The 17170-nt window shown below is 55.8% G+C and overlaps 1 protein-coding gene across 5 annotated transcripts in view; it reads left to right on the top strand.

Moving 5' to 3' along the window:
• VAV2 (vav guanine nucleotide exchange factor 2) overlaps positions 1-17170 on the top strand; it is a 231830-nt gene that overhangs the window by 148404 nt on the left and 66256 nt on the right. For all 5 annotated transcript variants that reach the window (XM_034929430.3, XM_055117497.2, XM_055117496.2 and 2 more), the window contains exon 4: positions 11713-11781. In XM_034929430.3, the coding sequence (XP_034785321.1) occupies positions 11713-11781 (69 nt within the window). The remainder of the gene's footprint in view (positions 1-11712; positions 11782-17170) is intronic.

Here is a 17170-nt window from a genome sequence, read left to right on the forward strand (position 1 = left end):
TGTGGCCCCCCATTCTGGCCCTCCCACCCCAGCTCTCCGAGTAGGGGTCCTGCCTGCAGCTCCCAGCTTCCGAGTGTTTGTTGGAGGAAGGTCTGCATTTTAAACTTGTTGCCTTGGGCATGCCATGTGGGCTGTTCCTCCTGGGTCTCAGACCAGAGCCCCTGCCATCCAGCCCGTGGATTCAGTCCCTGGCCTGGCCCAGCGCGTCCACGCTTCTGCCTCTGGCCAGGGTGGGACACATGTGCAGACAAGCCGCTGTGGCCCATGTCCGCCCACCCAAAACTGCCTAGCCTGGCTTGTGTGATCCGGCGACTGTGCCAGACGCGAGAGCGGGGGAAGCTCAGGAAGCCATTTGTGTGCTGCCCTCCTGCAACAGACCCCACTGGCCCAGGGAAGGAAACTGCTGTGTTCAGGGAGAGGTAAAAAAAGGAACGGTGTTTCTAGTAGCTGACAGAGCGTTCCATGTTCACAGGAGGATCTCAGAGCTGTCCTGGTTGGGGCTGCTGAGGAACCCGGGAGCTGTCTGGGGCCCTCATGGGCACCTTCGGGCACAGAGAGTGTTGACCTGCAGGCCTGGAGTCTGGAAGCTTGGGCAGACCCAAGCCTTGCCTCAGTTTCCTCCTCGTGAGTCAGACCTATCGTGTCTGGGTTCCTGTGCCATAGTCCTCATTAGTCACTCTGTCCACCTTTCTCTGCCCAGCATGACTGAGCTCGGTCGAGGGTCCCCAGGCCAAGGCCAGAGGACAGCTGGGGGCTCTGGCCCATCAGTGCCCAGTTTGGAAGCATCCTGATCCCTGTCCTGTGTCTGCAGGGAGTATGTGTAGCTTTGGGTTTGCAGAAGTGAGATGCACAGAGGCCTGACCTGGCAGCTGGGTGGAGCAGCCGTGCCAGGGACTGGGGGTGCAGGCCTCAGCCCTGGAAAGCCCCTGCTGGCCTGTGGGCCGCAACGCCCCTGTCCTAGAGCCTCCTCCCTCAGCCCCGTTCCCTGATGGACAAATCCTAAGTGTTTGTCCAGGGGGTTTCCTGCCAAGCCTGGGCAGGTGTCCCCTGGGAAGAGGGCTGGCATGGAGTGAAAGGCAGAGTAGCTTCGGGGGCTCTGCATGCTCACCGGGGAAGGACACCCTGTGGGCCACTGGCCATTTCCTTCCAAACCGGTGCCAGCCGAGGTTCCCTTACGAGAAGCGTGTTGGAAAATAAAAATATATATTATGCCTTACAGCTGCTGAGAAGTCACATTCCTCTGTAATCAGCAGCCACGCCAGGCCCCTTCCTCTCCCAGACAAAGTAGAGGGGGCAGGGGACCAAGCATTTCTTTCCGCCTGTGAGATCCGTGTCTTCCTCTGCCTTGCCGAGGTTCTGGAAACAAGGGCAGAAACAACCTCACTGGATTGGGGGTCACGTGGGGTCTCTCCTCTGGGGCTCTGGTGTATTCACCATCTCCCCTGGTGGCCTTGGAGCTGGCCACACCCCCACCTCGCTGGACCTGCCATGGCAGATGTCAAGGTCACTGCTGGGGCTATGGCAGTGGTTGTGCCTCAGTGCCCCCACCTTCCAACCCGCCACTCCATGGGACAGAGACCCTCCTACTTCCATCCTGACTTTGGTTTCAGACCCTGGTGGCCACACCGGGCCAGCCCATTGGTCACTCTCGACTCCAGCCCCGTGAGACTCCTGCCCCACTTGGCACTTGAGTCTTCATCTACCCCCTGCCCAGGCTGCCTGCTCCAGCCCCTAAACCATGCCCATGTCCATCATCACCTTCCCCCTTCTTCCTTCACATACCACATCTGAGGCAGGTGGCTTGTCCAAATATTACAGTGAGTGAGCTGAGGCCAGGGGGTGTAGGGCCCTTAGCAAGCCCGTAGCTAGGAGGTTTGTGGCCAGGGTTCCTACTCTAGCCTGTCTTATACAAAGCTGGAACTCTGGGCCAGGTACAGTGCCTCACACCTGTAATCCCAACACTGGGAGGCCAAGGTGGGAGGATCGCGTGAGGCCAAGAGTTTGAGACCAGCCTGGACAATATAGCAAGACTCCATCTCTACAAAAAAATACCAAAAAAACCCAAACAAAGTCAGAGCTCTGAACTCAAAATTAGACTTTACTCTTCACACCAGCTCCCTTGCCACCTCCTGCGAGAAGCCCTTCCTGGTTTCCCCAGGTTCAGACTCCCTGTCACCCCGAGCTGTCTCTGCGTGCTCCCTGCACCCCTCGGCCCTGTGCTGCCTTCGTGCTGGGTGTGTCAGGCTCATCTCCGACACTGGCATCCCTGAGCCGGGTGTGGCCATGGGTGGAAAGCCGGGTTCGACCTGGCCTCCTCCCATTGTGATAGCCCTTCTGGGCTGGGTGGGATGGCGCGCTGAGGAAAGAAACGCGATCCATGGGCTTGTTTTGACAGTTGGAGCTGTTTAGCAGGAGAACCGTTTCTAATAAGCGAAGCCCTGGTGCTTCGAGGCCTCCCTGCCAATTAGAAGGCGGCACCCAGGTGACTCCCTCAATAATTAAACGGGTCTGGCGAGCCCTCCATGCTGCGCTTCCTGATGGTGCCTTTCAAGTCTGCCTGGCTGCTGTTTCCCCGGCACACAGTGCCAAAAGGGCTAGGGCCCGGCTCCCATGCCCTGGGCGTGGGGTCCCATGGCCCCTCCACCCCTCTGCCCGCGCTGTTCTCTTTCTCCTCACTATGGCCTCCGCCTGGGTGAGATGCCACTGCACCTGGTGGTGTTCCAGTGCCAGGCCAGCGCCTGGCCCTCCCAAAGCCTGATTTTGAAGCTGGTTTCAGAATTGGAAACTGAGGCTTAGCCAGGCCCCCCCCCACCCCCCCCGGTAGCGTCAGCACCATAAATGGAAACACTGTTGTCTGCCATCTGCAAGACTAGGGTGGCCAACTTGTCCCAGTTTCAGCATCAAAAGTCCCGCATCCCAAGAAATCCCTGTCCCGGGCAAAACCGGACAGTAGATGTCAGTGCTGGCCGCACCTGGCCTCAGAGGCCGAGGGCGCTCCCTTGGGGCCATGAGCCGGTCTCGCCCTCCAGGATGTAACTCGAGGCTCTGCCTGTTCTCTCGGAGTGCTCCGGCTGGGCGAGGAGCACCAGGGTCAGGTGGAGCAGCCTCCCTGATACGCTGCTGGTGAACACGGTCCTTGGCAGTCACCGTGCGGGGCCTTCTCTTCTGTGAGTCGGGTTCCACTTTCTTTCTGTACCGGCCAAGTGGAGGCATTAGGGACTGTCTCAAGCCCTGGATCCTTCACCTGAGATGCCAGGAGTGTGGGAAACAAAAACTGTGCCCCAGACTCTGTGCATGATGGCTGGATGAGCCAAGCACTGATTTCTGTACCTTCTGCAATTGTCAGTACCTTCCAGAATCCAAATGTTCATTGAGGGCTGCGTTCTTGTTCAGATGTACTGTGGGAGGAAGTGCTCAGTGGGGTGCCCTGCCTGAGCCATGGCAGGGCCGGGTGGACCCTCTGTGGGGAGGGGGCGCTTTTCCAATTGTGATCCAGGAATTGGTCCTACTGCGGCTGGCTCTGGAGGCAGAGTGGGCTCAGGCTGAGCTGGTAGAAAGCGGAAGGGGAGAGACCCGCGCTGGCACATGCAGGATGCTCACTAGGAGGCTTATGCACCATCTCCCTTGGTCTTAGCAATTGCTAGTACTGGCCCCCATTCTGCAGTTGGGGAAACTGAGGCTCAGAGACAGGCAGAGCCAGGGCTTGAACCCAGACCCATTACCTGCAGAAGCCCTGCTCTTAGCTCTCCCCACAAGGTCTCCCCTCCAGTGAGCACAGTTGAGGTGCTGGGGTCTGTTCTGTGGCTTCTCCCTGATGTTATCTCTGGGTGTTTGGGCACGGAGCCTGGGAGCTGCATGTTGGCCCCGGGCAGGGCTGTTTGTGGACACTCACCCCAGGACGAGATGCATACCTGCTGGGTGGATTCGCTCTTTAAGAGGCAAGAGGGGCTTTCCTGCTCTGAGGTGGTGGTAGCCCCCAGGGAAACAGGGCCAGGACTCCAGGGCTGCAGGAGTGGCCACAAGCTCTGCATGATGGAGCCCTGGAGTCCACTCAATATGCAGAGGAGTTCGCTGCCACATGGGGTCACCAGGCCCAGTGCTGCATCCGAGATGGTTTTGAAGCACTTGGCCAGATCCTCGGGCGGTGGTGGTGTGGGGGCCCAGCCTTCTCTCCCTGTAGCTGCGGCTGTTGTGAAATCTTAGATCAGCACCAACAAGCGGTCGTGCTCCCCATTGAACCCCACGTTTGAGGCCCCACAGTCCTCATGGAAGCACAGTAAGGCGTGAGCTGTCCGGGCTCGTCCCCTAGAACCCAGGCACCTGCTACCTGCCTGGGAAGGAGGGCAGCTGTGTTTAGGGTCCTCTCTTTGCTACTCTGGTCTTTGTCTTAAAAACCAAATCTGGCTGCCGGCTCCTCAGGGCCCTCCAAGAAAGCAAACCCAAGCTGTCGTTCCTCTAGCTGAGATGCTGAGGGTCTGCACTGACAGACCTGTGCTTGCTACCCTCAGCTTGGAGACCCCTGCGCGTCAAATGTGCCCCTCCCTCTGGACTGCGGGGCCACCATGCAGCTGTAGGCATAGTGAGCGGCACAGGTGGTGCTCTGCAGACGCCATCGTTTCTAGCAGATTTTCACAGAAGTCCTGAGGGCAAGGATAGGAGCCTGATTTATTATCCCAAAGCGAGATTCAAGCTGTTCCTTCTCCCTGAATCAGTGACAAATGGCCGCCCATGCCAGCCCCACGCAGGTGCCCCGTAAATCCCCGGGGAAGGACGGGAGGAGAGTGAAGGAGCTCTTTGGAAGCAGGAGCTGTGTTTCCTCTGCTCTTTCTTTGGGGGTTGGGTTTGGGCACCCCTGTAGGGTGTTCTGTTTTCTGGTCTGTGTCCTCTGGCTGGTGACTTATTTGGCTGTAGCACTGGGACTGTGATTGTCCTGCCCAGAATTGAGCTCATGGGGAAGGCCTGTTGGGGGCTGGGGGAGCTCCTTGAGCAAGCAGTGGCTCAGGGGCAGGAGTGGGGAGTGGGTGCTGAGGAAGCTTGGGGAGTGGGATTGGATGGGTTGTTTGGGAGGAGGGGCTGCTGCCCAACGCGGGCTCTGCTGGGGATTTCTCTGCACTCGGCACTTGGGGCTTCTCTGCTTCCTGTGCGGACATCTGCTTCGTCCCCTCGGCGGTGCAGTGGGAAACTCTGCTTCCCGAAGCCGGGCACGAGGAAATGCATGCTCAGGAAGGCTCTGGTGGGAGGAGAGGGATGCAGCCGCCCCTGGGGAGCCAGGATGACTGCTCTCAGGACAACTTCTGGATAGGCTGTGGTTGGCCTTCTCTGCTTCTCATTCCCTGCTCTTAACGAGCAAGGCAACGCCACAGGGCAAGGTGTCGGTAGGGGACGCTAGGGGTAAGTGCGGGAAGGAAAATCAGCTGGTGCCTGAAGATGGCCTCGGGGGCGGGGAGTGGGGGGTGGAGCTAGGCCTTGTTGCAAAATGACCAGAGTCTCCACCCAACCCACCCCCACTGGGCTTTAAGTTACAGCTGGGATGTGGCCCCAGGAACTCTGCTCAGACATTCCCTGTGCAAATGTGTGTCACACTGTTTAATCGAGGTCAGTGTTTACAAAGTCCCTACTGAGGGGTGATTTAAATACCTCTGTGTGATCTCTTACAAGCTCTCCTTGAAAATGCCTCCTCGTGTAGGCCGGGCGCGGTGGCTCACACCTGTAATCCCAGCACTTTGGGAGGCTGAGGCGGGCGGATCACGAGGTCAGGAGTTTGAGACCAGCATGGCCACCATAGTGAAACCCTGTCTCTACTAACAGTACAAAAAATTAGCTGGACGTGGTGGTGGGCGCCTGTAATCCCAGTTACTTGGAGGCTGAGACAGGAGAATCACTTGAACTCGGGAGGCGGAGGTTGCAGTGAGCCGAGATCATGCCATTGCACTCCAGCCCGGGTGACAGTGTGAGACTCGTCTCAAAAAAAAAAAAAAAAAAAAACTTCCTCGTATCTAATTTGAGGCTGCCATTTCAGGGGATTAAGAGCAGCCTGAGAATATCTGACACCCACCTTTCTGTCCACTTATCCATGCACCCACTAATGCCACCCACCAACCCACTCATTTGTTCATCCATCCACTCATCCATCTATCTATCAGCCCACAAAGTCCAACTACTCTCTCATCCATCTGTCCTTCCAGACATGCATCCATGCACCCATGAATCCAGCCACCCGACAACCCATTTATCTATCCTTCCACCTACCTACTTACCCACCCACCCATCTACCACTCATCCACCCATCCCACCAACCCAGCCATTTACCCATCTAGCTACCCATCCATCCATCCATCCATCCATGCACCCACCTAGCCATTCATCCAACCACCCGCCCATCCATCCATTCATGCATCTGTTCATCCGTCCACCCACCCATCCATCCATCTACCCACCCATCCATCCATTCATTCATCCATCCACCCACCCACCTACCCACCCACCCATCCATCCATCTACCCATCCATACATCCATTCATTCATCCATCCACCCACCCACCCACCCATCCATCCATCCACCCACCCACCCATCCATCCATCCATCCATCCATCCACCCATCCATCCATCCATTCATCCATCCATCAACCCACTCACCAACCTATCCATTCATCCATCTACCCACCCACTCATGCACTCAGCCATCCATTTATCCCTCCATCCACCCATCCATTCATCCACCCACCCATTCATCCACCCACCCATCCATCCACCCACCCATCCATCAATCCACCCACCCACCCAGCTAGCCACTCAGCCATCCATTCGTCCTTCCATCCACCCAGCCATCCATCTATACATTCACCTACCCACTTACCCACACACCCATACATCCATCCATCCACCCACCCATTCATCCATCTAGCCACCCACCCACTTACCCACCCATCCATCCATCCACCCACCCACCCACTTACCCACCCATCCATTCATCCATCCACCCACCTAGCCATTCATCTAACCACCTGCCCATCCATCCATTCATGCATCTGTTCATCCATCCACCCACCTACCCACCCACCCATCCATCCATCTACCCACCCATCCATCCATTCATCCATCCATCCACCCACCTACCTACCCACCCACCCCATCCATCCATTCGTCCACCCACCCATCCATACATCCATTCATTCATCCATCCACCCACCCACCCACCCACCCATCTATCCATCCACCCACCCACCCACCCATCCATCCATCCATTCATCCATCCGTCAACCCACTCACCAACCTATCCATTCATCCATCTACCCACCCACTCATGCACTCAGTCATCCATTTATCCCTCCATCCACCCATCCATTCATCCACCCACCCATTCATCCACCCACCCATCCATCAATCCACCCACCCACCCAGCTAGCCACTCAGCCATCCATTCGTCCTTCCATCCACCCATCCATCCATCTATACATTCACCTACCCACTTACCCACACACCCATCCATCCATCCATCCACCCACCCACCCACCCATTCATCCATCTAGCCACCCACCCACCCACTTACCCACCCACTTACCCACCCATCCATCCATCCATCTACCCACCCACCCACCCACTTACCCACCCATCCATTCATCCATCCACCCATCCACCCACACATCCATGCACCCATTCAGCCAGCCAGCCAACTATCCACCCCCCGCCATCTATCCTCCACCTACTCATCCATCCATGTACTCATCCATGCCTTTCTAGCGCCAGGCACTGTGCTAGGCAGAGGCAGACCCAGGCTGAGAGACTGATCAAGTCTTCCCACATGCAGTAGGGCTTGGATTCAGCCCTGAAGGATGCTAGCACTTGGGTGAATGGTGGGAGGGCGGGGGACTAAAGGCAGAGAGCAGAGCAGGTACAAAGGCCAGAGGTAGCATGGGCATGGAGGGCTGTGGGGGGAGCGGAGTGAAAGGGGACCGGGGCCTGGTGAAGCCTCCTCTATTCTCCTGCGTATTCCTGCCCCAGCGGCCAGGCGCTGAGGCCGTGCACGGTCCCTGACAGGCTGCCTCCCTCTCCTGCTCTTCCCCTTCTGGCAGGGCTTTTGTTGGGCTGTGGCAGAAATTAATTGGATTTGCAGCTCCATTCTCAAGGGGATTTGTGGCCTCAAATAGGGATCTTAGAATAAAAGTAGTAAAGATTTTACGGGCAGCAGTATAATTCTTTGGACTTTAACATTCCTGCTTTATCTCCTCTGGGTTGGGCAGGTAAAGGAAATGACAGTAGGGGTTGAACAAGACACCAAATGAGATGCAGGAAAGGGAAAATTATGACAATCATAGCTCAAGGTCAGGTTTTTAAAAAGTTTTTTTTTTTTTTTAATTTATTTTTTTTGAGATGGAGTCTCACTCTGTGACCCAGGCTGGAGTGCAATGGCGTGATCTTGACTCACAGCAACCTCCGCCTCCCGGGTTCAAGCGATTCTCCTGCCTCAGCCTCCCGAGTGGCTGGGATTACAGGCGCCCACCACCGCGCCCAGCTAATTTTTTTGTATTTTTAGTAGAGACGGGGTTTCACCGTTTTGGTCAGGTTGGTCTCGAACTTCTGACCTCAGGTGATCCGCCCGCCTCGGGCCTCCCAAAGTCCTGGGATTACAGGTGTGAGCCACCGCGCCTGGCCGACAAAAGGTTTTGAAATGACTGTTGTGCCTTATGTTAGTGGGCACTCACTTTCTGTGTTAGGAAACAAGATTCCAAAATCATCATGGCGAGTGGGGCTCTTAGGCCCTAACGAGCCATCAGAAGGCAGTTTTCTTGGGCAGTGGAAAGTGCCCTGAGTGAGAATGATACTAGAAATACTAAATCGCAGCTGCCGTTGTTGGGCCCCCCTAAGTACAGAGCATTCTGCTATCCTACAGCTGCTCTTCCCAGCAGACCTCTGAGAAGGCACTATTACTTCCATTTTCCAGGAGGAGAAGGCTGACACTCAGAGAGGTTAAGTAGGTTGTCCAAGGTCACAGGGAGCAAGGGGTGGGCCTAGGGTTCACACCTGGGTTTGCCCAGCTCCAAAGCCTTTCCTCTCCTTCGCTGCCCCGGGCTCAGCTCTCCTGGCAGGGCAGGTGGGTTCTGTCTGAGTCCCAGGACTGATGGAGGAGTAGAGCCGTGTGTTAAGAACCCTGCGCTGGGCTTCAGGGATAGGAGAGCTTTGATTGGTGAGTGATGTCTGCCTGGGCACAGGAAGAGTGAGAGGCACGCGTGTGTGCTCACTCACCATTAGGGTGGGTTTCCTTACAAAGTGTGAATGCATCTCTCGATCGGCTTAGCAGGGCGGGTTCTAGAAGTACAGTCCCCGAATGGCCGTCCTGTTGATAATCCAGGGTTCGATGGGATGCCCTGTTTCCCTAAACTGTCGCCCACACTCTGATCAGATTTGAACAAGATCACAACCTCAGGAGTTTGGTATTTTCTCTTCCCTCTCTACATTCTACGTGAGAAAGCACATTAATACTTTGCCATGATGTCATTTTATATGTAACATACTTTTATAGGAGATGAGTGGGGTTTAAAATTTTTTTACTTTGATGAGGACACATTTTCATAATGAGAATTTTGATTCTATTTTTCTTTATTATGGAAGTCATACCAATCATCACAGAAAATTTAGAAAAAGCAGAAATGACTGACGAGGTCGGAGACAGGGATGGCTGCACGTAAGCGAGGGGCTGGCACGGGAGCGGGGACAGCCCGGGGCTGGTCCTGGCAGCGGGGTTTCAAGCCTCCATCTCTGGGTCCTGAAGTCACATCTCAGCCTGGCAGAGCCTCCCTGGCTCCTGGCCCCCCACGTGCTCCTGTGCTTTCTGGGGTCACCTGCGTGTGGGCCAGTCCCTCCAGGTTGTGGCTCCTCAGCCCCACCCCCATCACCTGGGCAGGATCTGTGTCAGCATGGGGCTCTGCATATCATGGGAGGAGATGGATTCCTTGAGGGGCTTCTTGGCCGTGAATGGCACTGTCTCAGCAACGGAGCCCTGATGGTGAGGATGTCGTGGCAGCCTCAGCTCTGCCTGTGACCCAGGGACACACGCCTCCACTGGGGGATGCTGCTGTATGGTGATGGGTAGAAGGAGGGAGAGTGGCTGGGAGGAGAGAGCTGAACTCACCCACGCAGAGGTCAGGCCTGGCCGTGCTGCGCCCTTGGACACGGGCTTTTACCAGGAAGCCACAGGGGCACGCTGACCAATGGCCCGGTCCCTGCAGGTCTGTGACAGAGCCAGGTAGGACCCAGGTCTCCAGCTCACAGATCAGCAGACTCCCCCTGCCCTCCCGCAGGAGCACAGGTCCCCGGCCTCCGGTTGGGGCGGGGCTGCCAGGACGGACTGCGTCCCTGCTGGATCTCGGGCTGAGCAAATGTCAGCCTGACCCCAGGCAAGGAAGCAATCCCAGCTGGCATCTGGGCCCGGGCAGCCCCTCCAGCTGGGATCTCCCATCCCATCCTTAGTGACAGGTTTCCTACCAGAACACGCACCCTGGGGCTACAGGGGGATGTTTGGTTTAATTAAGGGGCCTTTCGGGTCTCCTCTAGAGATGAGTGGATTTGGCCCATAGCGTTGAGCCAGCTGCAGCCCCCTCTTCTGGGTGTTTGATCTGCCTCTCCTGCCTCTCCTCCCTCCCCACCCCTCCCTCCCCTCCGCCTCTCCCCCCTTCCTGAGGCTGACCTGACATTTCAGCTCTGAGTGGTTGGCCTGTAATGGCCTGGGCTCACCTTGTGCAGGGAGGCCTGTAGACTCGGGGCCACACCCATCTGTCTGTCTGCAGAGGATGGAGCAGAGTGATGTTTTGGGTCCTGGGGGAGGAAAAAGCGCTTCCTTCCACCCCTCCAGGTCCTTGAGCTGGTTTATGAATTAAATTGACATAAGACAGATGAGCAGGAGAAAAACAATTATAATTATGTACATATGCATGACAGTTCCACAAAAATGAGACTCAAGAAGAGCCCAGATGATTAAAGTTTATGTGTTATATATATATATATATTTCTATACCATCGTGAACTGCAGAAAGGCACCAGGGTTGGGGCGTCTGGAGGGCGGAGTGTGGGGGAGCACCACCGCGTTCCTTCTGGGGAGTCCCCATGGGGCTTCTGCTCCCTTTGTAGGAGGGGAGGCTGTGGATCCAGGCGGAAGGTCCGAGGGCTTTTCATTTTCGGGACTCTCTTCCTGACCTCAAGCCAGTGGGTGGGGTGGGTGAGCCCCTACCCTCAGTGCCTCAGAAGTCACCCCTCCCTTCCGGAGTCCCCTCCTGCTTCCTCTCCTGCGGGGACTGAGCTGGCAGCCCTCCCACCTGCCCACCAGGAGGTGTGCGAGGAGCCTCATCTCCACTGTGAACCCCCTGGAAGTGGGAGGGCGGTTAAAGGGGAAGGCAGGTCGCCCAACAGATGAACGCTTTCTGCAGCCCTGACCTGGGCCTCTCATCTTCCCACTGGACACCCGGAGCCCGGAGTGGGCGTGACACATTCCTTGCCCCCTGGCAAGTAGGCATGGGTCTCCTCTTGCCCTACGGCCCAGTTGGCTCGTCCTGTGACTCCGATCAGTGTCCGCGCACCCTGTGTCCTTCCAGAGAGTGGACAAGAGCCCCTTTGCTCCTGGCTGGGCCGCACTGGGCTCTGCTCTGGGGTCCAGCTGGGGTCTCACTGGCCGGCAGTGCCGGGACCTGCTCACCTCCGTCTCGCCTTCTCTTCCGCAGGCCTTTTCCCTCAGAGGAGACCACAGAGAATGACGATGACGTCTACCGCAGCCTGGAGGAGCTGGCCGAGTAAGGCGGGGGGATGGGAGGAGGGATGGAGAGGAGGGAGGGGCAGGGAGGTTCCTGGTGGTGTCCAGGGAGTCAAGAGGAAACATGGCGGCCACAGTGCAGGCAGAGCTGGCCCTGGCTCTTCCCACTGGGGCATCTCCTCATGATGGGTCATGGCGTGGGCTCCCGTGCTGAGTGGGAAGGCATGCATCTGAGAGACCTCAGACATGAGCAGATCTTCATATCCCTTGTACATTCTAGAAGGCTGCCCAGCCAGTCTAATGGCTGGCCCAGGTGTTGGCCCGTTGCCCTAGCAGGGTCCTCCATGAGGGCTTGTCTCTGCGAAGCTGTGGGGCAGAGAGGGGGCCTGGCCATGCTCCCCAAGCCGGGTCCTGGGATGCCGTGTTGTGAGGAGGGAGCGGTGCTGCCTGGAGCGCAGGTTCAGGGCACAGGAGTGTGTGGGCTCGGGGTTAACACGTGGCCCGGCAGGCACTGCCCTGCCTCGGTGGACCCGCCTCTGCTCTCCTCCGTGTCCACCTCATTCCTCTCTCTGAGAGGCCTCTGCTCCACCCAGGCGCTGCCCAAGCCTGGCCACAGTACCAGGGGCCCATCGGGACCATGGGAATCTGTGGCCAGGGTGGGATCACGTGGCCCGCTCCCGGAGGAGGGAGGTAGGAGGGTAGGAGGAAGGGGCCTCACCTGCAGATGAGGGACCTGGGCTGAGACCGAGCATCCTTGCTGGGGCCTCACGGCCTGGCTCATCCACCGCCCTCCCAGGCCACCCGGAGATGGTGCCTTCGGGCGTCCTTGCTGCCTGGGGGCCTCTGGAGCTGTTTGACAGCAGCTTGTGTGTTCTTAGCTCAACTACGGTTTCTTCTGGAAGACTCTTAGTGTTTCTCTCTCCCTTCGTTTTAGAGCACAGACTGAGAATGACAACCGGGAGAGGAGTAAGAGGGGGAGCTGCGTGTATGGGAGCGCCTGCTGTGTATGCTGGGGCTGTCCCTGTCTTACTGCTCAGCCCACATCCAGGGCTGCCTTTAGCTTGCAGGGCCCAGGAAAATACTTTCCACAGGATCCCTATGTATATACACAATTCAGGTCATCCCCATATCAGCATGCGGCACCACGCTGGCGGCCCAGTCTCATGCACTTCTGTGAAAGAAATTCCTCACCCACCAGCTGGAGTAGCTGCCACCAGCCCATCCCTTTGATGCTGGGCTGGCCACGGGGTCCTTGGGAAATCCCACTGGCCGGACTCCCAGAGCTCCTCTGGACATCCGGTCGGCCCCACGTGGGTCTGAGGGTTGTAGAGCATCTTAAAGGGGAGAGATGGGCACAGGGGCCATGCAGGTCACAGCCAGGCCTGGGGCGCCCACCTGGAGGCCACTGTCCACCCTGACCAGCCTCAGGATCTGAGGGAGACTTCAAAAATTCCAAAAAAAACTGCTCACTCCTGGAATCCCAGCATTTTTTGGGGAGGCTGAGGCGGGTGGATCACCTGAGGTCAGGAGTCAGAGACCAGTCTGGCCAACATGGTGAAACCCTGTCTCTACTAAAAATACAAAAATTAGCCAGGTGTAATGGTGGGCACCTGTAATCCCAGCTACTTGGGAGGCTGAGGCAGGAGAATCACTTGAACTCAGGAGGCGGAGGTTACAGTGAGCCAAGATTGCGCCACTGCACTCCAGCCTGGGCGACAAGAGTGAAACTCCGTCTGGGGGAAAAAAAAAAAAAAGAAAATTCCAAAAACAGCTCACTCCAGCATGCAGGCTTCTGAGACTGACTGAGGGACTGTCCATCTCAACCCTGTAAGGGGGGAGGAAACTGAGGCTCAGAGAGGGCTTCTGGCTGGTGGCATGGCCAGAGGGAAGTCCCTGAGGGATAAGGCCCCAACCCCCAGCAGAGTCTGCAGCCACCCTACTTGCTATGCTCAGAGTTGGAACATACCCCCCCGTACCCTTCCTGGCATTCCTTGCCTTGGAAATCCTTCTCTGCCACATCCAGGCCAAGGTGTCTCCCACTGTGTGAAGCTGCTCCATCCTGGCCAGCGCCCCCTCAGCACCAATGCCTCTGTTGGGTCTCTGGGCTGCCCAAGGGGTGCACCGTGATTAGGGGGTTAAATGCCTGTCCCCTGCCTATCAGAGGGTCAGACCCTGCACCTTCTTCCTGTCCTCTCCTGGTCCAGCCCTAGCAGGGCAAGCCTTCTGCACATGGTAGGACGCCTGTACCCACAGGACAATGACAGCAACAGTGGGCGGTGCTTACGAGCTTTTTTGGGGCTGGGCACTGCTGGGCTTCATTCCCTCGAATCCCCCACCCTCAATTGCTCTGTGAGGTCTGTTCTGTGGTTGTCCTCATTTTACAGATAAGGAAACTGAGGTCCAGAGAGGGGACACCACTGGCCCATGTCACCCAGCTAGTAAGTGGCAGAGCCACGATTTGACCCTAGCCCCCCACCACACAGAGCCTGTGCCCCCCAGAGCCTGGGGAGCTCCTGGCCGGTGTGAGGGCAAGTTTCTGACCTGCTGTTTCTCCTAAGTTACCAGCCTGAGGTTGGGATTCTGTGCTCTGCAGAAACATGCCTCACCGTTTCTGGACAGTCAGCACAAAAGGGCTCCGGGACAATGGGGACCACATCGGCCTTGTGTGGCCAGGGACTGACATGAAATGCCCACTCCGTAGGAGCCTCCTGGGTGTTCAGCCCAGGACACTTCCTGAACTACAGCCCCCACATGGCCAGGCCTGCCCCTGCTGATTTATAGTGCACATTCGATTTAGAGGATTTCTGCTTGGAGAGTCAGGCTAGATCCCAGGTTGCCCATTTTCTTTTTCATTTTTTTTTTTTTCTTTTTTTGAGACGGAGTTTTGCTCTTGTCACCCAGGCTGGAGTGCAGTGGCGCGATCTCAGCTCACTGCAACCTCCACCTCCAGGGTTCAAGTGATTTTCCTGCCTCAGCCTCCCCAGTAGCTGGGATTACAGGCATGCACCACCACGCCCGGCTAATTTTTGTATTTTTAGTAGAGACAAGGTTTCACTGTGTTGGCCAGGCTGGTCTTGGGCTCCTGACCTCAGGTGATCCACCTGCCTCGGCCTCCCATAGTGCTGAGATTGCAGGCGTGAGCCGTCGCGCCCGGGCAGTTGCCCATTTTCCATCTTTCTCTGCCCGTCCTGATTGTGACTGATCTCCTGAACCAAAATGCAAGGTGGAATTCCTCTCACCCAGAAAAGCAGCTCTGGGGAACATGTGGCTTTGCACTGTCCAATAATGTTATTCCCTGACATTAAGACTGAGCCTCCTTAATCCAATGAGCTCTTTATGACTACAGTTATTGCAAACGTAAATCATCAGTTCTAAGGAAGGGGAAAGCATTTGAATCTTTAACTTGCAATTTGGTCCCAGTGGCTCAAGTTTAATAAATTTTTTATGTTGTTTTTCCCCCTCCTCCTTTCACTGAAAGGCAAGATTTCCTATCCTTTCTCTGTGGACTTGGTGTGGATATTTAGCCATTATGGCAATTTACAAGACACAAGCGCATGCCATTTCTTACCTGGATCCTACTTGGGGAGAGAATGTAGTTGTGAATTTTCAAAGCTGGAGCTGGGGAAATGGTCAATCAGAAGCCAGGTCTATTAGTATTATAGTTTAAAGATTGCTTGAATTGTAAAGGAAAGAGGTTTAGTTGACTCAGTTCCACAGGACTGGGGAGGCCCCAGGAAACTTATAGTCATGGTGGAAGGGGAAGCAAACACGCTTTTCTTCACATGGCAGCAGCAAGAAGGGCAGAGCAAAAGGGGGAAAGCCCCTTATAAAACCATCAGATCTCGTGAGAACTCACTCACTATCACGAGAACGGTATGAGGGATACGAGGGTCCCCGCCTCCATGATTCAATGACCTTCCAGGTCCCTCCCACAACACGTGGGGATTATGGGAACTACAGTTCAAGATGAGATTTGGGTGGGGACACAGCCAGACCATATCACCAGGCACAGGAGTGAGGAGAAGGAAGGGACATTTGGAGCAGAACGCACCTGTTCTTTGCTTTGGGCCCATAGCCAGATGCCCAACATGAGGGTCACCTTGAATGTCTAAAGGACTCCCCTGACTGCCCAGACCCCAGATACTCTGCAGCTGTTTGGGGAAAGTCAAAGACTGGCTCACAGATGCAGCTTGTCTCCCAGGGAACCTGGAAATGTGGTTTTAGGACACCAGCGAGGGGCACCGTGTGAGTGCCTGTGTGCTTTCATTCATTCACACGATCATCGTTCATTCCATCGTCAGCTGGTTCCTAAACACTCTCTGTGTGTCAGGCTTGGGACCAGGAGCTGGAAACACATTAAGATGAAGACACATTTCCTGCCTCCCAAGACCCAGGCCCCATGGGGAGTGTGGAAGCCAAAGGACAGTTTCAGGGCAGTGTGGTGGGATTACAGCGGAGCCACGTCAAAAAATAAGAAGGGACAAACGAAATTAATCATAAGAATGTATTTTATAGGCTAGGCATAGTGGCTTACACCTGTAATCCCAGCACTTCACTTTGGGATTGCTTGAGGCCAGAAGTTCGAGACCAGCCTGGGCAACATAGATCCTGTCACTGCACTCCAGCCTGAGTGACAGAGAAAGACCTCATCTCTTAAAAAAAAAAAATGTATGTTATAGTTAACCCAGCATATTCAAAATATTATCTGGGTCACCTTGTGATCAGTGTCACAGATCATCCTTGGGCAGCCTACGTTTTGTGGTGCTTGCGCTGAGTCCTCTGATCTGGCTTATGGAGCTTGCACTTGGGCGCAGGTCACTGCAGCTTGTCATGTTGTGAGCCGGACAGCCACACGTGGCCAGTGGCTCTGTGCCGGGTAGCACAGGTCTTAGATCCAGAACATCTTTCTGGGAGCTGGAGCTAGTCCCCTGTGTGGGCACGCGTAACACTGAAGTTATTTTCTCAAGTGCTCTAAGCTCGCTTTTGAGAGCTTTGAATAATGCATAATCAAATAATAAGAGCAGCTGGTTGAAAAAATTAACACAAAATATTGCCACTTGAAAATGCTTTATCAAACAAAATAAGCCCAAATGGAGGGCCTGTTTTTAAATTGCTCTAATAATCAGTACCTTGCATTTGCATAATGGCTTTTCCTTGGCAGGCACTGCACTTCCCTTTTCGTTCCTGCCCAACTCTTGGGGGCCCAGGGCTAGATGCCTGCACTGGGGGGCTCCCAGCCTGGGGTCCAGAGGCAGGTTTGTACACAGAAGAGTGACATGCACAAGATGGTTGGCTGTGGGAGCAGAGTGGGGCTGGCGGAGTGCTGGGTCAGAAAGCAAGGAAGGCTTCTCAGAAGAGGTGACAGCTGGGCCTCCTCAGAAGAGGTGACAGCCGGGCCTCCTCAGAAGAGGTGACAGCTGGGCCTCAGC

Source organism: Pan paniscus, chromosome 11 (assembly GCF_029289425.2).
Source record: "Pan paniscus chromosome 11, NHGRI_mPanPan1-v2.0_pri, whole genome shotgun sequence".
Lineage (NCBI taxonomy): Eukaryota > Metazoa > Chordata > Mammalia > Primates > Hominidae > Pan > Pan paniscus.